General features: G+C 41.8%; 1 protein-coding gene across 5 annotated transcripts in view; it reads right to left on the bottom strand.

The window, feature by feature from the left end:
* Positions 1-12,458: 12,458 nt before the first annotated feature.
* The window catches only part of LOC117062052 (serpin B6-like), a 45,193-nt gene continuing 34,148 nt past the window's right edge, over positions 12,459-23,503 (bottom strand). For all 5 annotated transcript variants that reach the window (XM_033175196.1, XM_033175189.1, XM_033175180.1 and 2 more), the window contains exons 4-7: positions 21,039-21,156; positions 19,785-19,927; positions 14,432-14,587; positions 12,459-13,066 (exon numbers count right to left, since the gene is read on the bottom strand). In XM_033175196.1, coding sequence (XP_033031087.1) covers positions 12,662-13,066; positions 14,432-14,587; positions 19,785-19,927; positions 21,039-21,156 — 822 coding nt within the window. In that variant the 3' untranslated portion in view covers positions 12,459-12,661. The remainder of the gene's footprint in view (positions 13,067-14,431; positions 14,588-19,784; positions 19,928-21,038; positions 21,157-23,503) is intronic.

Genomic DNA, 23,503 nt, shown 5'->3' with positions numbered 1-23,503 from the left:
TGCAATCCCTAATTCTCTGGGCCTGTGTGGATGTCTGCGGGCACCGGAGAGAGGGCCAGTGACTGGTCCTTGGAGGGTGGTTGTGGAAGGCTTTGCTCAACAGGAGATTGGCTTGTTTTTCTGGGTTAGTATGTTCAGTATCCGTGTTTCGGGTGTGTGTGTGCAAGAGCACTCTCAAAGTGAGGACTTAACTTTGAAAATTAACTAAAGGCAAAATCAGAGGTTAAAGTTGCTAAAGTCAGCAGTTTCCAAGCTGTTTTGGCGTGACACCCATCAACACAAGTTTTGACACGCATCCCCAATGGATCGCTATGAATTTATACGTAATAATGTGCTCAATACTAATGTATTCTAAATGCTATAAAACATATAAACAAATTTAAATTTGGATTGACAGCAGTGATGGGGGAAAAGGTCTCAGGAAATTGACTGATTTAAATGGAATAAAGACAGCATTGGTTGTACTTACTAAACCTTGACATTTGATTTTCAGTACATATACTAATCACTCAAAGATATTTGATTGGAATCTAATTAGTAAAAATCTATCCTCTTGAAACCAGTTTTTAAAAATAATTTCAGTTTTGGCCGGGCGTGGTGGCTCACGCCTGTAATCCCAGCACTTTGGGAGGCCAAGGCAGGCGGATCATGAGGTCAGGAAATCGAGACCATCCTGGCTAACACGGAAACCCTGTCTCTACTAAAAATACAAAAAATTAGCCGGGCGTGGTGGCGGGTGCCTGTAGTCCCAGCTACTGGGGAGGCTGAGGCAGGAGAATGGCGTGAACCCGGAGGCGGAGCTTGCAGTGAGCCGAGATCCCGCCACTGCACTCCAGCCTGGGTGACAGAGCAAGACTCCGTCTCAAAAAAAAAATAATAATTTAATTTTTATATTTCAACAATTTGAAGCCCACCGAAACTATTCTTTTTGGAAGATTTTTATGAAGGTTAGAAACCTACGTTTCCAAGTTTTTAAAGTTTTCTTATAAGAGAATTTTAACATTTTTTAACAACAAAATCATACAATTATGGAAAAATACCCCAGGAGGGGTTCTCAAAATGATGACCCCAGACTCTTTCAAAAAGCAGTTCATTTCTCATTCATGGAAAAGATGCACATTTACCTGAAAGGCATTCATTGTATTTTTTTCAAAAACGTTTGCTAGGTATTCCACTACTGACAGCCTCTTATCACAGAAAAGGTCAGCATAGCAGGGAACAGTAGCCTTTTACAAAAGAAAAAAAAAATGCAAATGTGTAATTAATTACTTTCTTAAAGTACACTTGTTGTAAATGACGAGTTGATGGGTGCAGCAAACCAACATGGCACATGTATACCTATGTAACAAACCTGCATGCTGTACACATGTACCCTAGAACTTAAAGTGTGTATATATATGTACACTTGTATGAGATAACAAGAACGTCAGCATTTTTCAAAAGACTGATGGCTGCTTTCCTGCTTATTACAAAGTATTATAAAAGTTCTGCTATTTAACATCCCAGGTTTTTGTTTTCTTAAACTGCAGTGATACCATCTGGTGGCAAGCATTCCTCGCAATATCTTGCTGAAAGTGAACGCACAAGAATGCTACTCTCAACCCTATTTTTCATGAAAACAGTGCTCCTCAGTGTCTATGTAAAGGTTCAAAGAACCAAGTTTTGGTTCAAACCGTTATCCTAGATCCCAAAGTCTGTGCTGTTCTGCTTCCAGAGAGGAACTGGGCAGCCTAAACAGGAATCAGAGATAGGCATGGACACTCAAGTTTAGAACCTTACAGAACAATTTTGAAAAGTAATCTTTGCCACTTCAGGTTTATATTAAACCCCTACTTTTCAGAGGGTTCTTACTCTGGAAAATCTTTCAAAAATCTCAGCCCTAACACGTCTTGGACTGAACATGATTGGGATAAAAAGTACACAGGGACTATTTCTCAAGTACAAGGGTCTCAAGGCAAATGGTGGTGAAGGGGAGGTCTTAATCTGAAACATCAATACCACACGGGTTTCCACTCTACTCCCACCATGGAGGAGTGGCCAGCTGTCCCCTTGACTAGATTTAGCTTATCCTAACCCTCTGTTTTAAGGAAGGAAGTAGACCTCCTCCTTCCTCCTTCCCAGGACATAAGTGCATGCGTAGCCTTCGTTCCTACATCCTTAATTTCTTCACCGTTTTGCAAAGTCTTAGCATGTAAATATGCTCAGTATCTCACATACTAAAAACAAATGTGCTTTCTTTACCTTTTATACCTTGTAGCTACCACCTGGCTTTTTCATTTCTCCATTCACAGTTTCTTTATAAAAAGGGTACCCATAGGCTGTTGCCCTTTTTTCACCGTTAACTGACTTTTGACTCCACCGCAGTTAGACATCCACCCAAACATTCTCTGAAATTGCTCCTGAAGGGGATACTAATCATCTTCTAATTGCCTTGGCCAAAAGATACATCCCAGGTCTTATTTGATTTTGTCTGTTGGCGACATTTAGTCCTTTCCTCTTTGACCTTCCCAGGATGTCCAGAGCACCCTTCCCTTATTTCCTGACTCTTTTGCCTGGTATCCTGATTCCTTTCCTGCCATTCTAAGCCCTCTTCTTTTCACTGTAATATGATCTTGTATGACCTCCACTATATTCATAGGTTCATGTTTCAACTTTTAACTTATTTCTTCAAAATCTCTAACCTGTCTCAAGCCATAGATGTTACCTGTGTAGTACTGGACATCTCTCCGAAACCTGGGTGTTTCCCTCCCCAGTTCTTTTAACTAAATGATCAAAAGTCCTGTTATTTCTATCACTTTTGTGTTCCTCCCATCCATATTCTCAACTCCATCATGTCTCATGTCTCTCCTAAACAATTAATTTTCCTACCTACAGTTCTGATCCATGCCAACCTATTGCCTATGCTGAAGTTCAGGTAAACATTCCAATTCTAATTATTTTATACCTCAGTTTAAAATCCTTTATAACATCCTCTTATCCAAAAAGATAAATTACAAACTATTGAGGAAGGAGTGTAAGCCTTTTAACGTCTTGATTTCTCCCTTCTTTTCTTTAGAGCCTTAGCAAATTATTTACATTCCTTCATATCCTCTATTCATATACATGGGGTTGCTGGCATACAAGCTTGTCTTTCAAAATTCAGTTCAAATAATATCTCCTGCAGGAAGCTTTCGCAGAGCTCTTCAGTTTGGGAATTCTGCTTTTAAAGATCCACATTCCGCCGGGCGCGGTGGCTCAAGCCTGTAATCCCAGCACTTTGGGAGGCCGAGACGGGCGGATCACGAGGTCAGGAGTTCGAGACCATCCTGGCTAACATGGTGAAACCCCGTCTCTACTAAAAAATACAAAAAGCTAGCCGGGCGAGGTGGCTGGCGCCTGTAGTCCCAGCTACTCGGGAGGCTGAGGCAGGAGAATGGCGTAAACCCGGGAGGCGGAGCTTGCAGTGAGCTGAGATCCGGCCACTGCACTCCAGCCTGGGCGACAGAGCGAGACTCCGTCTCAAAAAAAAAATAAAAATAAAAAAAAAATAAAGATCCACATTCCTACTCTGCACCCCAAACCAATTAAGTCAAGATATCTTGGGGGAGGGAACCAGGCCGCAGTATTTTGTAAAACCCGCTCAGTGATTTCCCTGTGGAATCCTAAAAGTAACTGTTCCCAAGAACCCTCCTCAGTAAGTCTTGGTGCAGGATTCACCCCCATCTTTTCTCCATGACTTTGAAACCCCTCTCTCTAGTGGCTACAGACTCACATTTGAACTGTGCCCAAACTTACCTGCTCGGCCAGTTGAAAATGCCAAGGTCACTTCTCCATTGTGCATCAATTTCTCCTTGCTGGTCAGAACTAGATCCAGACTTTGGGCCCCACTTGGTCCATCCACTCCTTTTCCTCTTTGACCAGCAAAACAAATTAAATGATGAAAAATGCTTGTCTCCTCCATGAAACTTCCAGCAAACGTCTGGTGGTTTGAACACCTTTACAAAGGATATAATTTGGCCCCTGGGAGTTTGGTTGTAAACACAGATATATCCCATGTAGGAAACAGTGTATGCAGGTGCAACGGGGCACAAGATAGCACCATGAGAACCATGACGTATCCAGGCCTGCAGTGGTTCAGATAGTGTGGATGAGGCACTGCAAGAGAGCATCTGATGTGTCCACAGGGCCATGTCATGAAGTGCCATGTGGACTCTGTTGGTGGGGTTTCTTCGTTCCCTTGTGGACTATGGGAAAACACAAAAGGATTTTAAGCTAGGGAGAAACATAGTCATATTTGTATTTACGAAGATCCCTCTGGCTGCATCATGTTGTATATTGCAGAAGGGCACCATTGCCTGCAGTGAGATGTTAGGGACACAGAATGGGTGAGAGTTGAGGAAAGCTGAAATGAAGCAGAGGCAGGAGAAATGGACAGGAGGACATGGCCTTGAGGAATTTCCAGGACATAAATTTTGCCTCACTTCTTGGACCATGAAAGGAAGAGGGAGCAGGAAGATTCAAAGATGAATCTAAGAATGAGCAAATCTAATTTTTGGAATAATGCAATGAAATGTGGAACTGGTCTGTTTTCCTAGTGAAGGAATTTGTCTGCAAGTCTATATTCATGAGGATTAATTGTATTTGTTTTCTGAGTATGGACAATTTAAATGCTGGTCCCTAAAGGGAAACGTATCTCTCAGAGTAACTGAAGCCCAATTTCAGAGTGAGCCTGAACAGGCTCCCCACTCATGAAGCTTTTCCCGGCCCACTGGGGAGGAGACAGGTAACTGATCATGTTCCAGAGTATATAATTCAGTGCCTCAGAAACTGTCCTCAGCCTCATCTTCTGTCTTCTTGCCTCATACCTAACTTCACATCTCTTCAGTTGGTACTGGGTAGTATCCGCTGGTTCTCAACTCCCGACTCAACCTTAACCTAGTTTTGTCTGACTCCCTTGGCTCCTGACTTTGTGGACCTCAGGAAGGGCACACTCCTAGACTAGTCTCAGGTTGAGCTACCAGCGCCTCCAAATTAGACTTCCACTTGTCAGGAGGAAAGTAGAGTCCAGGCATAATTGGAGCTTCCTAGGGTAGTTTGAGATCTCTGTATTCCTTGTTATAAAATAACAAATACTCCACCTTAAAGAGTCTCACGGGGCGGGGCACAGTGGCTCATGCCTGTAATCCCAGCACTTTGGGAGGCCGAGGCGGGCGGATCACCTGAGGTCGGGAGTTCGAGACCAGCCTGGCCAACATGTTGAAACCCCATATCTACTAAAAATACAAAAATTAGCCAGGCATGGTGGCAGGTGTCTGTGATCCCAGCTACTAGGAGGCTCTGAAGAAGGAGAACTGCTTGAACCTCGGGAGGTTGCAGTGAGCTGAGATTGCACCACTTCACTCCAGCCTGGGAAACAGAACGAGACCGTCTCAAACCAACAAACAAAAAGAGTCTCACTGGAATTCCAACGTATCCTTCAGTGACTGACCATATACTCCAGCAACAGTTAGTTACTTCATATATGCCGGCCACACCTCTCAATCTTCCATGAGATTCCTAGCAAGCATACCTGGTTTTGAGAAAGTGTAAAAAAAAAAAAAAAAAAAAAACAGCAAAAACAAAGCACACTTGCTTCAGCTAATTAATGCTAAAGGAACAAAGATAGCATCATAAAATGTAAGCATTTGAAGGAACCATATTGTTGATGCTGTTCCTTCTATTTTGCAGGGGAGGATGTGAAATAGAGGTAGTTTGTGTGATTTTCCCAGAGTCCCATGAAGAATTCATGGAAGAACTGAGACTACAGTTGGTATGACCACATTCCCAGAGAACTGCTTTTTTCTGCCACACCCTGCAGTAATAATATTGTCATAAGACAATTGGACGGTGTTTCATTCAGTGATGGAAGAAGAGTTTAATTGAAATGAATAAATGTCAGGAAAAATTAATTTGATTGTAATAACACTTAAGGAATGGAGTGTTCACTCTCTAGGAAAAGTTGGGCTAAATGATGAAGTGGAGTGTCCCTGTATGTGATCTTTGGTGCTATTTTGCTGTCGGTAAATTCCTATTTTTAACTTCAAATGTGCTCTGACTGCATTAGTGCCAATTTTTTTGAGACCGGTGTACCTATCCTATTGGGTACATTCAATTTACACAAGTACATTCTCTTTTCAGTTCTCCCACCACTTCTCTCTGTTCAAACAATTAAAACCTTCTTGACTATTATTTGGTTAGTCCTTTGAGTTAATGAATCATTTTACAGGATCTGCTTCAGACAAATTAGTACTGCTTACTAACAGCACAATCCTAAATTCTAAAGACTACTGAGTTATAAAGTGAATGTCTAGATCATCCAAAATATACTGGCTGTGGTTTGGGTATGGATTTTTGTCTCCACCAAAACCCACACTGCAATTTAGTCCCTGGTGTGCCAGTGTTCTACTTAGGGAGAGGTGTCTGTGTCATGTAGGTGCATTCCTTGTGAAAGCCTTGGTCCTGTTCTCCTGGTAGTCAGTGAGGTAGAATTAGCTCTCATGGAATGAATTAGTTCCTCCAAGAATGGGTTGTTATAAAGTAAGGTTTCCCCCCGTATTTGGTCCCTCTTCACATATGCCTGCATCCCCTTTGACCTTTTCCTCATTGAACCTGCAGGTTCAATGCAGGTTCACTGCAACCTCCGCCTCCCAAGGTTCAATGTCTTTTGACATAGCACAAAAGCGCTCTCCAGAAGCCTGGGGATGCCAGTGCCATACCTCTTGTATAGTCTGCAGAACATAAGCCAAATAAGCCTCCTTTCTTTATGAACTACCCAGACTCAGGTATTCCTGTATAGCAACGCAAAACAGACTAAGACAATGCTTATATTAAAATGTCTAGATTGTTACCAAGACAAATGTAAGCAATGAAACATACATGTTGTAGAGCATCTGCTGACCAAGGGTATGGAGAACCCGGTGGACCTTCATGTGAAAAGCATTACATTAATATGCCTGGTATTGTATTTCAAGGAACTTATAAAAGAAAAAAGTCTCCTGATATGGCATTGGCTGGAAACTGCCATTAGTCCCTCAGTAGTGAATTGTCAGTCTCTCCATTAATTTGAAGGACGTTAAGGGGAAGTATTAAGTAACAGAGTTTGGAGGCAATTAGAAAGGTCTCTTTGGTTTCTAAATGTATGTTTTTGTGCTTTGATTGAATGTGTTGCAGATAGCAAAGTTGAATGGGAGATATCCTGATATCCTGTCAGATTTTAGCTTATCAATAGAGTTACCATTGATTGTGGAAACAGTGTGAGTTCATGCCACTTGTTCTAGTGTCCTGTCTGGTTCAGCATTAATCTCAGAATTTTCAGTTTTTAGTGGAGTAGTTTTTCTAATATCTGCATTCCCTCAAGCCAGAATGTGTTTGGTAGACCCGCACTGTGGACTTCAAGCTTCTGCCACACTCTTTCATAATAGTATGAAAGCTGTTTATTCAGTTATATTAGGCAGTGTTCACTCTGCAAACAGAAACTACATCAGAGATTTGAAGAGAATTAATATAAAGAATTATTAAGTAATAGATTTTTTTTAAAAAACACTGTAATGGGAGCAGATATAGAAGGTACAAAAGAGAAATGGTCATTTCATGTCTTGGGGTAAGTGGAAAAAATAAGAGCTAGATACTTAGGAAAAGACATATGCTATGGACTGTATTATGTCCTCACAAAATTTTTATGTAAAAGCTCTAACCCCTAAGATTATAGTATCTGGAGACAGGACCTTTGGGAGTTGGTTGGGGTAAAATAAAGTCAGGAGGGTTGGGCCCTCTAGAAGGAATTGGTGGCATTAAAAGAAGAAGAAGAGAGAAATTGCTCTCCCTGCCATGTGAACATAGCTAGAAGGTGGCCTGCAAGCCAGGAATAGAGCCCTCATCAGAAACCAAATCTCCTAGCACCCTGATCTTGGACTTCCCAGCCTCCAAAACTCTGAGAAATGCCAGTTGCTTAAACTGCCCAGTCTATGGTATTTTATTTTTATTTTTATTTTCTGAGACAGTGTCTCACTCTGTTGCCCAAGCTGGAGTGCAGTGGCATGATCTTGGTTCACTGCAACCTCTGTCTCCTGGGTTCAAGCGATTCTCCTGGCTCAGCCAGCTGAGTAGCTGGGACTATAGGCAGGTGCCACCATGCCCAGTTAATTTTTTTGTTTTTGTTTTTGTTTTTGTATTTTTAGTAGAGACGGGGTTTCACCATGTTGGCCAGGATGGTCTCTTAACTCCTGACCTCAGGTGATCTGCCCACCTCGGCCTCCCAAAGTGCTGGGATTACAGGCATGAGCCACCACACCCAGACTATGGTATTTTATTATACACACCTGAGCAAACTAATGTGACTGAATATCCCAAGGCTGATAGTCAGAGTTCTTTGAAGGTGTGGCTGCCACAGGAACATGCAGTCTGCACTGGCTATGAAACTTGCCAGATGGCCAAAGCTGGCTTACAAGAAGCCATATGCCCTTGCTGGAGGGTGTGGGCAGGCTGTGGCTGGTCCGTAGAAGCAAATGCCTGGTAGGAATATAGTTGCCAGAAGTTGCATCTTGACCAAAGGCAGAAATGACCACTGTGTGGAGAAAGCATGCCCTGAGAATGTGGCTACAGATGACCAAGTGGGCTGAGTGCCTACATTGAATAATCCTCAGATCAGAATCCAGAAAGTGCGTTTCTACTGCTATCTTCTTACAGTGTCTCTCCAGCTCCCTCTACTGGCAAAGCCTAACACTGGGCCAGTCAGTCAAGTTCTTGTTATAGGATCCAGCTTTACTACCATAAAGTCCACAAAGGTAGATTTGGAGCTGATAAACAACAAATTGATACCTGGCACAACAATGAATGGAGTTATCAGGCAAACCTGTCATTAAATTTGGGATGATAACTAGTGAATCTGTCTCTGTTCCGGATCCTCTCCAGAATCCTTCAAGGACAATATGTAAGGAATTCACTGATAAAACATTGTATGCTTGGTCACAAGTAGCTAGAGAAAGCAAACTACTTCCGGCCTGGCACGATGGCTCACGCCTGTAATCCCGGCACTTTGGGAGGCCAAGGGGGGGCGGATCACGAGGACAGGAGTTCAAGACTAGTATAGGTGGGAGAAGAATTTTATGCTGCATTCCCCAACAGCCACTAGATATGCCAATCAGGTGTGCATGGTCCATGCTATGACCTGTGAGTATCAGATTAACGTCAGCTTGTGCAGCCAGCCCACAGGACTGGAAACCTCCCTCCAGTCCTCTGCCCCCTCCATCTCCTTCAACACAGAAGCTTCAGGTGAGGAAAGGAAAGGCCATCTTTCACATGCCGAAGCGCATCAGCTTCTTGAGGGGTGCCTCATGCGGGTACAGCCTGCATTTTCTCAGTCTCTAAACCACCCCCTGCTTTGGACTTCTCCTTTGCAATTGTGGCCCTGCAGCCCTCTTTGAGAAGAGGGATGCAAGAGCCTTAGAGTTCCCATTGATTGATGCATAGGAGGAGTGAAGGCTCTCAGGACCTCCATTCAGGACTCCTGGAGGGAGCAGCAATGCTTCCAGAGTTCATAGCACCCAGATGCACCTGACCTGAGCTCTGTATCCCAGGATGCTCATCCCTGGGTCCAGGATGATGTGCTTTTGGTGCCGGAAGTTTCTGAGTCCCACTTTTCAGATGGGATAACACAGCCAAAGAAATCAGACTTCATGTTAAAGGGAGACAGGTTTCTGGTCCCTACTCTTCCTGCACTATTCTGACAGCTGCCCTTCTGGTAGGAGCTGATATAGGCAAGTTTCATGATAACAAGAGGAAGAGATTACCCATGGCTCTTCTGGAGGTACCAGGCTTGTTTGAGTAATGTTCCAGTTTTTGGCGTTACCAGACATTGGATCCACATTCTACCTCATTGCCAGCTACAAGAACTTGTTCGAGTTACTTCTGAGTCTCAGATTCCTCATGGGTTTATTATCCCTGAGGATTACATAATCTATATAAAATGTCCAATGCAAAGAAGGTGTTCAGTAAACATCTCTGAAGAGGTGAGATAAACTTTTTTCCCTAGAATTCAATTCTAAATGGAACTCACTTTGTGGCTGCTTACAAGAAACACTACACAGTGTAAAGGAAATGTCTTAGTGCAATTTCACAAAAGACATGGAGTTATTATTTGGGAGGGTGGACCTTTCGCTGAAGTGTAGTTGTTTTGATCATCTCATATTCACCTTGTTGGTGATGGAGGGATCTCCCCCACTAAATAGTAGGAGACAACCAGACACATAGCATGAGACACTGGACAGATGAAACTGGCAGCAGTTTATTAGTCACATCTGCTCACAGCTCAAGGAGGGAGGTCACCGCATGCCATGCAGGGTCACAGGAGAGTTGCATTTGGGAATAGAGTGAATCAGCAGGGGCTGTGGAAGGCAGGCTTTGCAATAACAAGAGAAGAGGCAATTCCTGGATCCTCCAGATGTGACAGGCTTGTTTGAATAATTTTCCAGGCTGGAGGGCAGTGAGCCAGGTTGAGACCCAGGTGGCGTAGCACTGACTGGCTGATAGGGGAACTTAGAAGGAGGAGGAGGTTTCCTGCTCAGTGGCTGAACGGGGTGCACATATCTGACAAGAGCAGGGGACTGCATGGCCAGGCTTCTGAGGCCCTGAGAAGCCCACAGATGTCAAGGCAGCACACAGATTTCAGGCTTTACAAGACAGAAATAAAATATTGAGTGATAACTCTTCAAAGAGAATATGACAAACATAATTTTACAAAATGCTCTAGGAACAATATGCATATTGTTATCTCTATGTTTTATGATTTACATGGCTAAAGTCTGATTATATTTCTATAACAGATAAAACCATTATTCGTTTCATAATTCACTATTGAAATGATTTGATTATCTTCATGCCAGGAAAGAGAAAAAAAAACACCTTCCTGTTTGGATAGTTAGAGACTACTCCATTTACACTCCCCACTCCCACCTCTTACTGCACTTGACTGGACTATCCGCAAGGCAGTGCAAAGAGGCATGTGCTTCCTTGCGGAACAGGGCGCCACCCTGTGGCCCCCGGCTGTAACACTCAGAGGCTCTCTGCAGTGGGAGAATCACATGAGCTGATTATTCCCCACCTTTCAGAGCTCTTTCCAAGTCCAAGTGTTGGGCAGAGGAGGAAGAGGAATGAGAGTAGCAAACCCGGCAACCTCCGATACTCCCGCTTTCCTCTCTCAGCCCACATACAACGTGGATGTTTCCTTATAATCCTCAGTCCAATTCTCTCCCTGAAGCTAGGTAGCTGGCTTTGGTGCAAAGGGAAAAGTGGGCCAGTTATGGAAAGAAAATATGGGTTGTGTCAGTGAAGTTCTGAGGGCTAAGGGTCTTTCTGGCTGCAAGGGGGTTGATGGAATAAGTCTTTTTTAGCTGTGCCCTAGAAAACAATATAACCCTCCCTATTCAATCTAAATCATCAGTGTATTCCCTTATCACTGATTACAGCAGTTGCATTTCAAGCCTGTAACACAAATGGCCACAGAAAGCTTAACTTGCTTTCAAAAAATATTTCGACATGTGATGTTTACCCGTGAAGCTGTCTCAGACTACATTACTGTGAACAGAACACATATAATCACCTCTGCCTCCTGATAGCAAGTGTAAATTTTCAGAGAAAGTGGATAGTTGTACATTTGAATAGCCTTGTGACCCACTCCCTCCCTCCTTTCCTTTCTCCTTCCTTCCTTCCTTCCTTCCTTCCTTCCTCCTTCCTTCCTTCCTTCCTTCCTTCCTTCCTTCCTTCCTTCCTTTCTTTCTTCTTTCTTTCTCTTTCTTTCTCTTTCTTTCTTTCTTTCTTTTCTTTTCTTTTCTTTTCTTTTCTTCTCACCCAGGCTAGAGCACAGTGGCACAGTCTCAGCTCACTGCAACCTCCACCTGCCAGGTTCAAGTGATTCTCCTGCCTTAGCCTCCCAAGTAGCTGGGACTATAGGTGTGCAGCACCATGCCCAGCTACTTTTTGTATTTTCAGTGGTGACAGGGTTTCACCATGTTGGCCGGGCTGGTCTCAAACTCTTAGCCTCAGATGATCTGCCCATCTTGGCCTCCCAAAGTGCCGGCTACAGGTGTGAGCCACCGTGCTGGGCCACTCCTGAGAACTGCTGAGTCCTGCTCACCATACTTCCTCCCCAGTCTCCATTTCACTTTCTATTGTTCCATTAAAAATAGGCCCATTTGTCAATACTATTGAACAGAGAAGACAGAAAATAACATGTATCTTCTTGTGTTTGGGAAAACAGAAGCATAGCAGACTGTGAGGGTGGCACCATATACAAAGTGAAGAGACAGCAGATAACTCTGACAGTTGGAATATGTTGGTGTGGGCAGTGGGGAGAGGGTAACACCTCATTTCAAGCAGAGGGGTTTGACTAAGTGGTCATTGATACCACCTGCAAAGTGACCACAAAATCCTTGGAGACAATCAAGTTCAGACCCTAGAAAACATTTAACATGCAAACACACACACAAGGGTTCTCAACAAGGAATTTCCAAATTAGATTCCTAACATCTCATTTTTGACTGCTGCAATAATAAAGTCACTTTGGGTCGCAGGCACACTGTAAAGAGTGGAGGAAATGTAGGTCACTAAGAGAAAAGAGAAGGACTATATCCAATGACTACCTATGTCCTTATGGAGACGAAAACCGGCCACAGAAGAGAATACCATTGGTTTTGCTGTGCTGGATGAAGAAAAGGAAGGGATGGTCTGCACAGAACCTGAGGGAGTAACTGGCACAACAAAAAACTATTTCTTCGGTGGTAGCTGCTGCTGCTTCTGTACCTTCCTCATTGACCTCCACAAAGGACTTGTGCATGACCTTAGACAAGTACAGATCCTTCTTAGATGACATTCCTGTGAAGTCTGCCCTGTCCTCTTCAAAGGCATCGGCCATGCCCATACTGCGAAGGACGTCTTCCATGTTGTAAGTTTCCTCTAGTTTAAATCTAGGAAGGAAAACTTCCATCTCTCGTTCATGCATCTTGTCTGGGTTTGTCCATTCTATGAATCTCTCATAAGAAAGTTCTTTCTCCACCTAGAAGAAGAGTGTTGGATGTTTTAGGGTCTAGATCAGTGTTACCCAGTACAGTTTTCTGCTATGATGTTAACGATGTATGGCCATGCTGCCAAATGTGATAGCCATGAGCCAAATATGGCTATGGAGCACTAGAAGTGTGTGTAGTACAAAGGAAGCCTTGATTTTTAAAATTTTATTTAATTTTAACTAATGTAAATGTAAATAGTTACAGGTGGCTAGTGGCTACCATATTGGACTGCACACATCTGGATGACAGCACAGTAATGCTAAACCATTCAAATATGAATTGATTTTATATTTCTGTGCTTTGACTCTTCATTTCCAGAAACTTAGTCAAACCATTTCCCTGAGGCAGAATCTTACAGTTTGGCTGCATTTGTATAAGAACAGCTGTTCTTACAAAGTTTGGTGTTGTAGCTTAACAGAAGCATGTTGAGGTAGGACATCTCACACTTGCCTTTCCTTCCATCCAAACTTTCTTCCAACGAATCCATCATCATTTTCCGTTAATTTAAATTTCCAAATCTCTCTCTCATCTGGCCCTTACTCCATCTCTGCTGCCACTGCCTTCATTCAGGCCCTTGTCATGTCTTGCTTGAAAGGCATAGCAACATCCCTTCTGACCTATCTCTATTATCGATACTTCCAGCTCATCTATTGCAGGCAAAAGGATTAGTTTTCTAGAAACTCAAATTACTCTCCAGCTAAATTTTTCATTGACGCTCTACAACCTTGCTATTCAGTGTGGTCCATGGACTAGCAGCCTCAGCATCACCGAGGAGCTTGGTGGAAATGCAGATTCTCAGGCTCCTCCATTCCAGTCCTACTAAATCAGAATCTTCTTTCTAACAAGATCCTCAAATGATGCACGGAGTCACAGCAGCTGTTCCCCCACATGACTGCTTTCTAAAGAGCAAACTTACAACTATGGGGCAAGGTTGTGGAGAAGACTACTAATATTAGTCAATGGCATACTCTGTGCATCGAAACAAATGCATTATATATACTATGTCTTTCATCCTACAACATCCCTCATAGGGAGGTACTGCCACCATTTTCCACAGGAATAAACAGCCTGAAAGAGTACAGATTTCTAAATTGTAAAGCAGGACATTGAACTCTGACCTGGTTCAGAGTTCAGAGTTGACCCCCAACCCGAGCCCATTCTAGGATAAGAGTATTTTCTAAATTGTGTTCAACACTTAGAACACCACCCCACTGGATGTAATCTGAAAAGAGAAAAGGGCATGTGGCCAAATATGTCAGGGAAACACTGGTAAAAGCAAATTTTCAACTTTTTTTTCCTAAAAGGCTTGTGAGAGCCTTTACTATGACAAAATGCATACTTTGAACACTCATTACCATTTTCAAATCAGTGTTTTCATTGGGAAGCAAAATGATCATATTCAGTTCCTTTCCAACATAGGGAAGCACTAGAATTTGGCTGGATATTTTCCTTACATAGGTCATGTTAAAGATGGATTCCTTAAACATCATTTGCACAGGTTTTTCTTTGTTCTAGAAAGGAAACAGATACACATTAAGTTGAAGCACAAGAGTTGAATATTGAGCATAATCAACAGAGTTGGTCACTTTCTGCCCCTACAAATGCTTTCTTTCTTTGGTCTCTAGAACCCCGTATGAGACCCTTCCTTTACTGGTTCATGGTCATTATCTCAGTCTCCAAACACTGGGCTACCCAGGGCTCAATCCTTATCTTGCTTTCTGTTGGTGATCTTGAAGGAGATCAGGATATGCCACTCTGAAATATACCACTTTGGTTTAAGAATATTTTGAACTGAAGGCATTAGAGTTCCTGAAATAGCCTATCTGCCTAAAAGCAGAATCTCCCCGAAAAAACTCAATTTTCATTGTTCTCTTCTTTGGTGACAATTCTAATTTTCTTAGAGATGAAAAGTCTGCACACACACAGCCAGATATTGTCACAAGCCTATTACCTCTGCCATCGATTCTGCTCCAAAAGGATCCATTTATCTTTCCACAAAAGGCATTTTTTCCCAAGTGCCCTTTGTTCCCCTCCCTTTCTCCTATGAAGTTGGGTAAAAACACCACAAATTCTAATGAGCTCTTCAAATTACTTATCACTGAGTTTTCCCATGTACGTGTGTGATGCACAAGTTAATAAATTTCTGTTCGTTTTTCTCGTTAATTCTCTTTTGTCACTCTACAAGGTCCCAGCCAAAGAACTTGCGAATATAGAGGAAAAAGAGTCCTTTTCACCCCTATCATTTCATTTAGTGTCATGAATTTAAATATAAAATCCAAATCTGCACCTCTGGCCTGGAGCTCACCTCAGTAGTCCAAATTCATAAATTTCACTGCCCTACTCAACATCAGCATCTGAACATATAAAACCAACCTCCAATCTAACTTGTAACACTGGGCTCCTCACAACCCCTTCCCAATCTGCTCCATCTGTTTTCTGTCCCATCTCAGTTGAGGGGGACACCATCTTTCCAGTTGTCAGATACCCTGGAATGAATGTTGACTCCCATCTTTCTCTCACAACACATATCTGATCCATTAGTAAATTATATCAGCTCCATTTTTACAACATAACCAAAATCTAACCTGTGCATCCTACCTCCGCTGCTATCATCCTAGTCCTGGATGGTGCAATAAACTCGTAAGTGATTGCCTTATTTCTGCCCTTATCCTCCCTGTGATTATTCTCAACACAGGAGCCCAACAGACCCTGTTAAGACATAAGTCACATCACTCCTCAACTGAAAACCCTCCTGACTCAGAGTGAAAGCTGAAGTCTTTGAAAAAACTGGCAAATCATGTCAGGAGCTTGTCCTCCACTTCCTCTGATCTCATCTCTTACTGCACTCCCTTTGCTTGTCTGCTACACTCAGAGTGGTTGCTTCACGGATCCATAGGCAAACTATCTCAACTCTGCCCACTGAAATGATTCCCCCAGAACCTGTAACACATACGGCCTCACCTCCTTCTGTCCTTGTCTCAAATACCACCTCCTTCAGTGAGGGATTCCTTGAGACCCCTACCGGAAATTGTGCTGCCCCACCTCAACTTTCTATCACCTTTTCTTTGTACCTGTCTCCATAGCACTGCTTTTAAATATATGTTTACTGTCTTTCTCCCCCAAGAACACGTAAGCTTCATGAGGAGAGGGACACTTTGCAGATTTTGAACACGGCTGGAATAGTACCTAGCACAATACATGACATACAGTGAGCGCTCAATCACTGTTCATTAAATAAATGAAGAAACAAACAACAACAAAAATACTGAAAAAAAAAATTAACACAACTTACTAGAAGAACACCGCATCTGTTGCTAATGCATCCTCAAACAGTAAGAATGATTCGAGGACCATGATTATATTCTACGCAATAATTCTGCTCAATTGCTGAGTCTTTTCTAAGATAATAATAGCAGCTACTGTGAATTTATTGAATACTAGAGGAATAGTCAAAAACACTTTATAGTCCCCAGTTCTCAGATTTATCACATAATTCTATATTAAGTAAATGACCTCCAAAATATTTGTGTTTCAGCTGTTATCTTCATATTGTTGCTCACACAAACTAATGCTCAACCATAAATATCCTCTTCTTTAGTTCCGTCACTTTAAGCCAGGTTTTAGCAAACTTGTTTCTGGAAATGGCCCAACAGTAGACATTTTCAGCTTGGTGTCTGTACAGTTTCTGTTGCAACTACAGAGTGAGTATCCCTTATCTGAAATGTATGGGGCCAGAAGCGTTTCAGATTTTGGATTTTTTTCAGATTTTGAAATATTTGTATTATACCTACTGGTTGGGCATCCTTAATCTTTTTTTTTTTTCTTGTGACAGAGTCTCGCTCTGTCACCCAGGCTGAAGTGTAGTGGTGTGATCTCGGCTCACTGCAACCTCTGCCTCCCAGGTTCAAGCGATTTCCCTGCCTCAGCCTCCCAAGTAGCTGGGACTACAGGTGCCCACCACCATGCCCAGCTAATTTTTTGTATTTTTAGTAGAGACGGGGTTTCACCATGTTAGCCAGGATGGTCTCGATCTCCTGACCTCGTGATCCACCTGCCTCTGCCTCCCAAAGTGCTGGGATTACTGGTGTGAACCACCGAGCCTGTCCCGAGCATCTTTAATCTTAAAATCTATAATCCACAATGCTTTAATGACCACTTTCTTTGAGCATCATGTTGGTGGTCAGAAAGTTTCAGATGTTTGGAGCATTTCAGATTTTGTATTTTCAAGTTAGGGGCACTCAATGGTACTTAACTCTGCTGTTGTAAAATGAAAGCACCTATAGACAGTATTTTAGCATATGAACACAGCTGTATTTCAATAAAACTTTATTTATAAAAATAAGTGATGGACTAGACCTGACCATTGGGCATAGTTTGCCAACTACTGGTCTAGGAAAATTCCTCTCCCCACTTTCAAATCCCAAAACCTCTAGTCTTGTGATACAAAAGGATCCAATCTTGGTCATTTGTAATAACTCAATGATTCACTAAATTTGCAATTGTATAGGTAAGTTTTATTTTATTTTGTAATTAAACAATTAAAATGAAAATGTATATCATCTCAAAATCTTCACCCTTTGAGAAAGTACATAGGTTGGTGCACTTAACATTAATTGCAACTTGTTTGTGTGTGTGTGTGTGTGTGCGTACGTGTGTGTACGTGTGTCTGTGTGTGTGTAAAGACTAGAAAGCAAAACAGAATTCTTCATCTCCTTATAGCATAAAATAATTCTGGCCTGTGAGATAAAGAAAAAAAGTTTTTCTTCATGAGAAAAATGGCAGAACCTTAGAAAGACAAGATTTACTCTTCTTCCTCTGTCCTTGCTGCTTTCTCTTGCCTGGATTGTGTATCTAATGTCTGAACCAGCTTGTGACCATGAGGAAGTAAGTCATGGAAGTAATGAAGGCAGAGCAGAAGAGAGAGTGATTCCCTGAAACTTTCACTTACATCCCACATCAGCCTTGGCCTCTGCCCACCTCCAGAATTCCTATTGTGGAGGAAGAATATCAAGAGTTTAAACCTTGAGCGTTGAGTTTTCTGTCAATTGCAGTTTAACGAAATCCTAATACAAATTTAAAACAAAACAAATTTTGTTTTAAAAAATTTAAGGACAGAGGCCAGGGGGGGTGGCTCACTCCTGTAATCCCAGCACTGTGGGAGGCCGAGGCAGGCGGATCTTGAGGTCAGGAGATGGAGACCATTCTGGCTAACACAGTGGAACCCCGTCTCTACTAAAAATACAAAAAAATTAGCCGGGCGTGGTGGCAGGCGCCTGTAGTCCCAGCTACTTGGGAGACTGAGGCAGGAGAATGGCATGAACCTGGGAGGCAGAGTTTGCAGTGAGCCGAGTTCACATCACTGCACTCCAGCCTGGGCGACAGAGCAAGACTCCGTCTCAAACAAACAAACAAACAAACAAAATTTAAGGACAGAAATAGTTTTCCACGGGAAAATGGAACAGTTCATTTTAAAATAAAGCCAGAAAGAACATACATTCCTTGAGAAACCAAAGACTCAATCAGGCTCAGGTGGGCACAGAAGATTTAACTAGTGATTAATAATTAACTTAATATATTCTGTCTACTTTTGAAAATATCCTGAAATCTCTAGAGTTAAACAAAAGAAAGAATAAACCAGATGTAGAGAAAGATAAAGGGCCTTTTGCAAGTAATGTATTCCAAGTTGGAGGTAGCTGAACTCTATGTCTGTCCTGTGTAAGTGTTTTTGCTCACCTAGTTTTTAGGTTAAAATTTGTGCTTATTCCTCTTTATTATCAACAGAAGACTGAACATAATTCATTGGTTCAGTACTTGTTGAGCACAAGTGTGAGAGAGATAAGCACTGGTAAGGTAGCAGTATCCACACTCAAATGGCAACAAAGTGGGAAAAGGGACACCTGATTCAGTCACTGCAATGCCACCATGGAGCGGGAGGGATCGCTGTGATGGCTTGGAGGAAGAGACAGCTTAGGGAGGTGCACTGTCGAAAAGGCTTTCCAGAAGGAACAATGAAAGAAAGAAAGGCACATATAGGTACTGTTGAGAAATGAGGATAGAGAAATATGCGAGATCCAAGAGCCTCACACATCATACCACTCATTTGAACTTTATCTCACAAGTTTTGGGAAGCCAAGGGCTATAGACTCAGATTTGTGGTATAGATGTGAATACAGATGAGATAGGGAGCTGGACCAGAAGCCTGGGAGTATGTAGCCACTGTTGATGAGACACAAAAAGGAGATGAAGGGTAGGAGAAAGGCCCCTAGGTGTGGAGGGGAGTCCTGCTGCTGGACTACCAAAGGGTCATGTCAAAGCTACCAAGAGTCAAGTTTTAAAACCAACGTGAAGGCCAGGCGCGGTGGCTCAAGCCTGTAATCCCAGCACTTTGGAAGGCCGAGACGGGCGGATCACGAGGTCGGAAGATCGAGGCCATCCTGGCTAACACGGTGAAAACCCCGTCTCTACTAAAAAATACAAAAAAAACTAGCCGGGCGAGGTGGCGGGCGCCTGTAATCCCAGCTACTTGGGAGGCTGAGGCAGCAGAATGGCGTGAACCCGGGAGGCGGAGCTTGCAGTGAGCCGAGATCCGGCCACTGCACTCCAGCCTGGGCGACAGCGCGAGACTCCGTCTCCAAAAAAAAAAAAAAAAACCAACGTGAAGACAGAGACTGTTCCCAAGAATCACCATTGCAATTGAAAAATATTTACCTTGCTAATTTTAAAAGGCATTTCCCTGGTCATCTCTTTCACAAACTGACTTTCCCAGTTTCCTTTGAAGTAGATGGCATTCACGAGAATCAGCTTAGTCAACGAATCAACTGAATCTGGAGAGAGCATCTCTGTAATTTTACCTGTTAAGAAGAATTAAAGAACCATTCAGCTAAAAGTATTCCCTGGTGATTTTAGGGATATTCAGATTATGTCATCTGTTTGAGAAAGCAAGTATGCATGAAGGTAGTTCGTGGTGTCCTAAAATATAACCATGTAAAGGGATGCTTATCCTCACAATGACCATAGTAACAACACTGCAACAAAAACTCGAAATAGAGCTCTTGTAATAAAAACATCACTATTTGAAGAGAAAGCATAAAACAAAAAAGTAGATATTAATGGGAAGAGGATGACCTGATAATATATAGCAAGGAATGATTGGTGCCTGTGGTTTAAAGAAATAAACATAAAAGACTGGCAAAAACGTGAGCAGTTGTAGCAAGCGTAAGAACAGTTTAAGAACTAAAGCCTAAAAAGGGCATGGCTGGCTGGATGCTGTGGCTCACGCCTGCAATCCCAGCACTTTGGGAGGCCGAGATGGGTGGATCGTTTGAGGTCAGGAGTTCAAGACCAGCCTGGCCAACATGGTGAAACCCTGCATCTACTAAAAATACAAAAATTAGCTGGGCATGGTGGCAGGTGCCTGTAGTCCCAGCTATCCTAGCTACTCTGGAGGCTAAGACAGGAAAATTGTTTGAACTCAAGAGGTGGAGGTTGCAGTGAGCTGAGATCGTGCCACTTTACTCTAGCCTGGGCAACAGAGCAAGACTCTGTCTCAAAAAAAAAAAAAAGAAAGAAAGAAAAGAAAAGAAAAGACATGGCCAAGCATCCTGCCACATTACATAGATAAACCATAGCGCATAGGCAATACTAGAGAGGGAGGCCTTTAAATTCAAATGTTAATGCTATGTGTGAATAGAACCCTATCTAATATTAACAACAAAAATGTGTAGGTTCTTCTGGAAGAGATGTACCGCATATTGAGAGATATCACAGATAGATGATAAGAGCAGGGATAAAGCTAGAGAAAAGGTCTACACTCTGGCAATATTTCAGAAGCAAGTTTTTAAAGTTTGCATAGTTATTTAGAGAAAAAAAATCACTCCTTGTCATATGTAACAGTTTTATGAAGAAACTAACTGTTAAGACTGTTTGAAATATTATTGAAATAAAATACCAATATGTTTTCACCTTCAGTTTTTTCAGCAATCCAGTTATTTATGTGTATTCTGGACTTTTCTGTATCATTCAGGAAATCAAGCTGCTTTAGCTTTGCTTGGTAGAATTTGCCACAGGAATCTGTAAAACACTAGGAAAAACTGAGCAACATAATATGACAGCTAACGACATAATTAACACTAACAACTTACTTCTTCATTGTGACACCTCAGAAAATCAATAATTTTATTATTTATCATATATAAATTCCAAACAAGTGTAAGAAATTAACATAAAGTCCAAATTCTTTTCAGCTATTCCTAATCTTAGCTTATAAACTAAGTAATACAGTGATCTGCATATCAATTAATTTTCATCAACTGCTGGATCTTTCAAGAGAGTGGCAATGCATCAGTGAGATAATAAAAGACACTGAGAAATCTCCAAGATGACATAACAATCCTTAACATGTAAGCACCAAATAGAGGAGCATCAAGATACATAAGGCAAAAACAAATAGAACTGAAAGAAGAAATAGATGAATCCACTATTATAATTGGAGACTTCAGCATCCCTCTATCGGTAGTGGATAGATTCAGAAAGCAGAAAATGTGTAAAAACATAGTTGAACTCAACAACAGTCAACAAATAAATGGATATAATTGGCATTGACTACTTTATCCAACAAGAGCAGATTACACATTCTTCCCAAGCTTACAAGCAACACTCACCAAAATAGACCGTATTCTGGGCCATAAAACACATCTTAGCATATTTAAAATAATAAACATCATTTTGATGTCTGCTTTCAGAGTGCAATGGAATTAATCTAGAAATCATTAAGAGAAAGATGGCTGAACAATTCAAAGGTACTTGGAGATTAAACAGTACACTTTTAAATAACACACGAATCAAAACAGAAATCTCAAAAGACACTAAAAACATTTTGAGCTAGGTGAAAGTGAAAACACACTGACAATACTAAATGCTGGCAAAAACGTGGAGCAACAGGAACTCTCATTCATTGCTGGTGGGAATGCAATATTGCACAGTAACTTTGGAAGACAGTCTGGCAGTTTCTTACAAAACTAAAAGTATGATTCAGCAATCATGACCCTTGGCATTTACCCAAAGGTGTGGAAAAAAACCTGCATGCAAATATTCATAGCAGCTTTATTCATAATTGCCCAAGTTGGAAACAACTAAGCTGTCACCCACCACTCTAGTGGGCATGTTAATAATGGGAGAGGCTATGCATGTACCTTCTGCTCAATTTTTCTGTGAATCTAAAACTGCTTTAAAAAATAAAGTCTTTTTTTTTATATAAAAAAAGGCTTCAAGACACTGTGACTATAGAATCTGTCACTTTTGTAAACCATTACACTCGCTGACTAAGGATTAACCAGCAAGTGCTATGTCTGCATCTACATTTTAGAACAACAGAGTATGAAACTGGGTCTGTTGTTTCATCAATTAGATGAATAAAATATATACTCCTATACTAGCAATTTCTATCAGACCTTGCTGCAATGCTAGGAAAGTTGTAAACTCCAGTGTCCAGAGTGGTGCCACACAGGGCTATTGAATGCTAAAAATATGGCTAGTGGGAGTGAGGAGGTAAACATTTACTTTAATTAATTGTTTTGAAACATTCATAGCCACATGTGGACAGTGGCTGTGATTCTGGCTGTTTTAGAGTATGATCAACTTTACAAAAAAAGCCCAGCCCTTTGGGAGGCCGAGGCGGGCGGATCACTTGAGGTCAGGAGTTCAAGACCAGCCTGACCAACATGGAGAAACTCCGTCTCCACTAAAAATACAAAATTAGCTGGGCATGGTGGTACATGCCTGTAATCCCAGCTACCGGGGATGTTGAGGCAGGAGAACCTCTTGAACCCAGGAGACGGAGGTTGTGGTGAGCCGAGATCACACCATTGCACTCCAGCTTGGGTAACAAGAGCCCAGGCTCAAAAAAAAAAAAAGTCCAAACTACAATCTGTTAATTTATTCTATGGAATTATAGGATATTCATGAAAACCTACATTATGCCATATAAAAGCAGAATCCGTGGAGGAAATTAAATGGATTGAAATAATTAGTTTGTTGTTCATGCACTATGGAATTGTTTCCTAATGTGTCTCGCCTACTGCTCACTGGTAAATATTTAATCACCCTTTTCAGGTTTTGGTTATTTCAAAATTTTATACTTCCATTTCAGTACAGCACTGGAGAGGAAATATGACGGAAGTTATGAACACAAGTTCTGCAACTTATTAACTGTGGGATATTCAAAAAATTGCTTAGTCTTTTTATGCCTCCATGTTCTCTCCCACAGAACAGGGAAGCAGTAACAGCTACACCTCACAAGATAACTGTGAATAACTGATGAATTATTTTCACTTTACCATGTAACATTTTTGAATTTTAAGTATGCTTCATGCATTGCATAACTGATCTGTATACATCATTTTATTTAATCCTCCCATAATTCAGGCTTT

The sequence above is a fragment of the Trachypithecus francoisi genome, unplaced genomic scaffold (assembly GCF_009764315.1).
Source record: "Trachypithecus francoisi isolate TF-2019V2 unplaced genomic scaffold, Tfra_2.0 Contig01474, whole genome shotgun sequence".
NCBI lineage: Eukaryota > Metazoa > Chordata > Mammalia > Primates > Cercopithecidae > Trachypithecus > Trachypithecus francoisi.
Note: the sequence above shows the minus strand (reverse complement) of the source record. Positions and strands in the feature narration are given on the sequence as shown.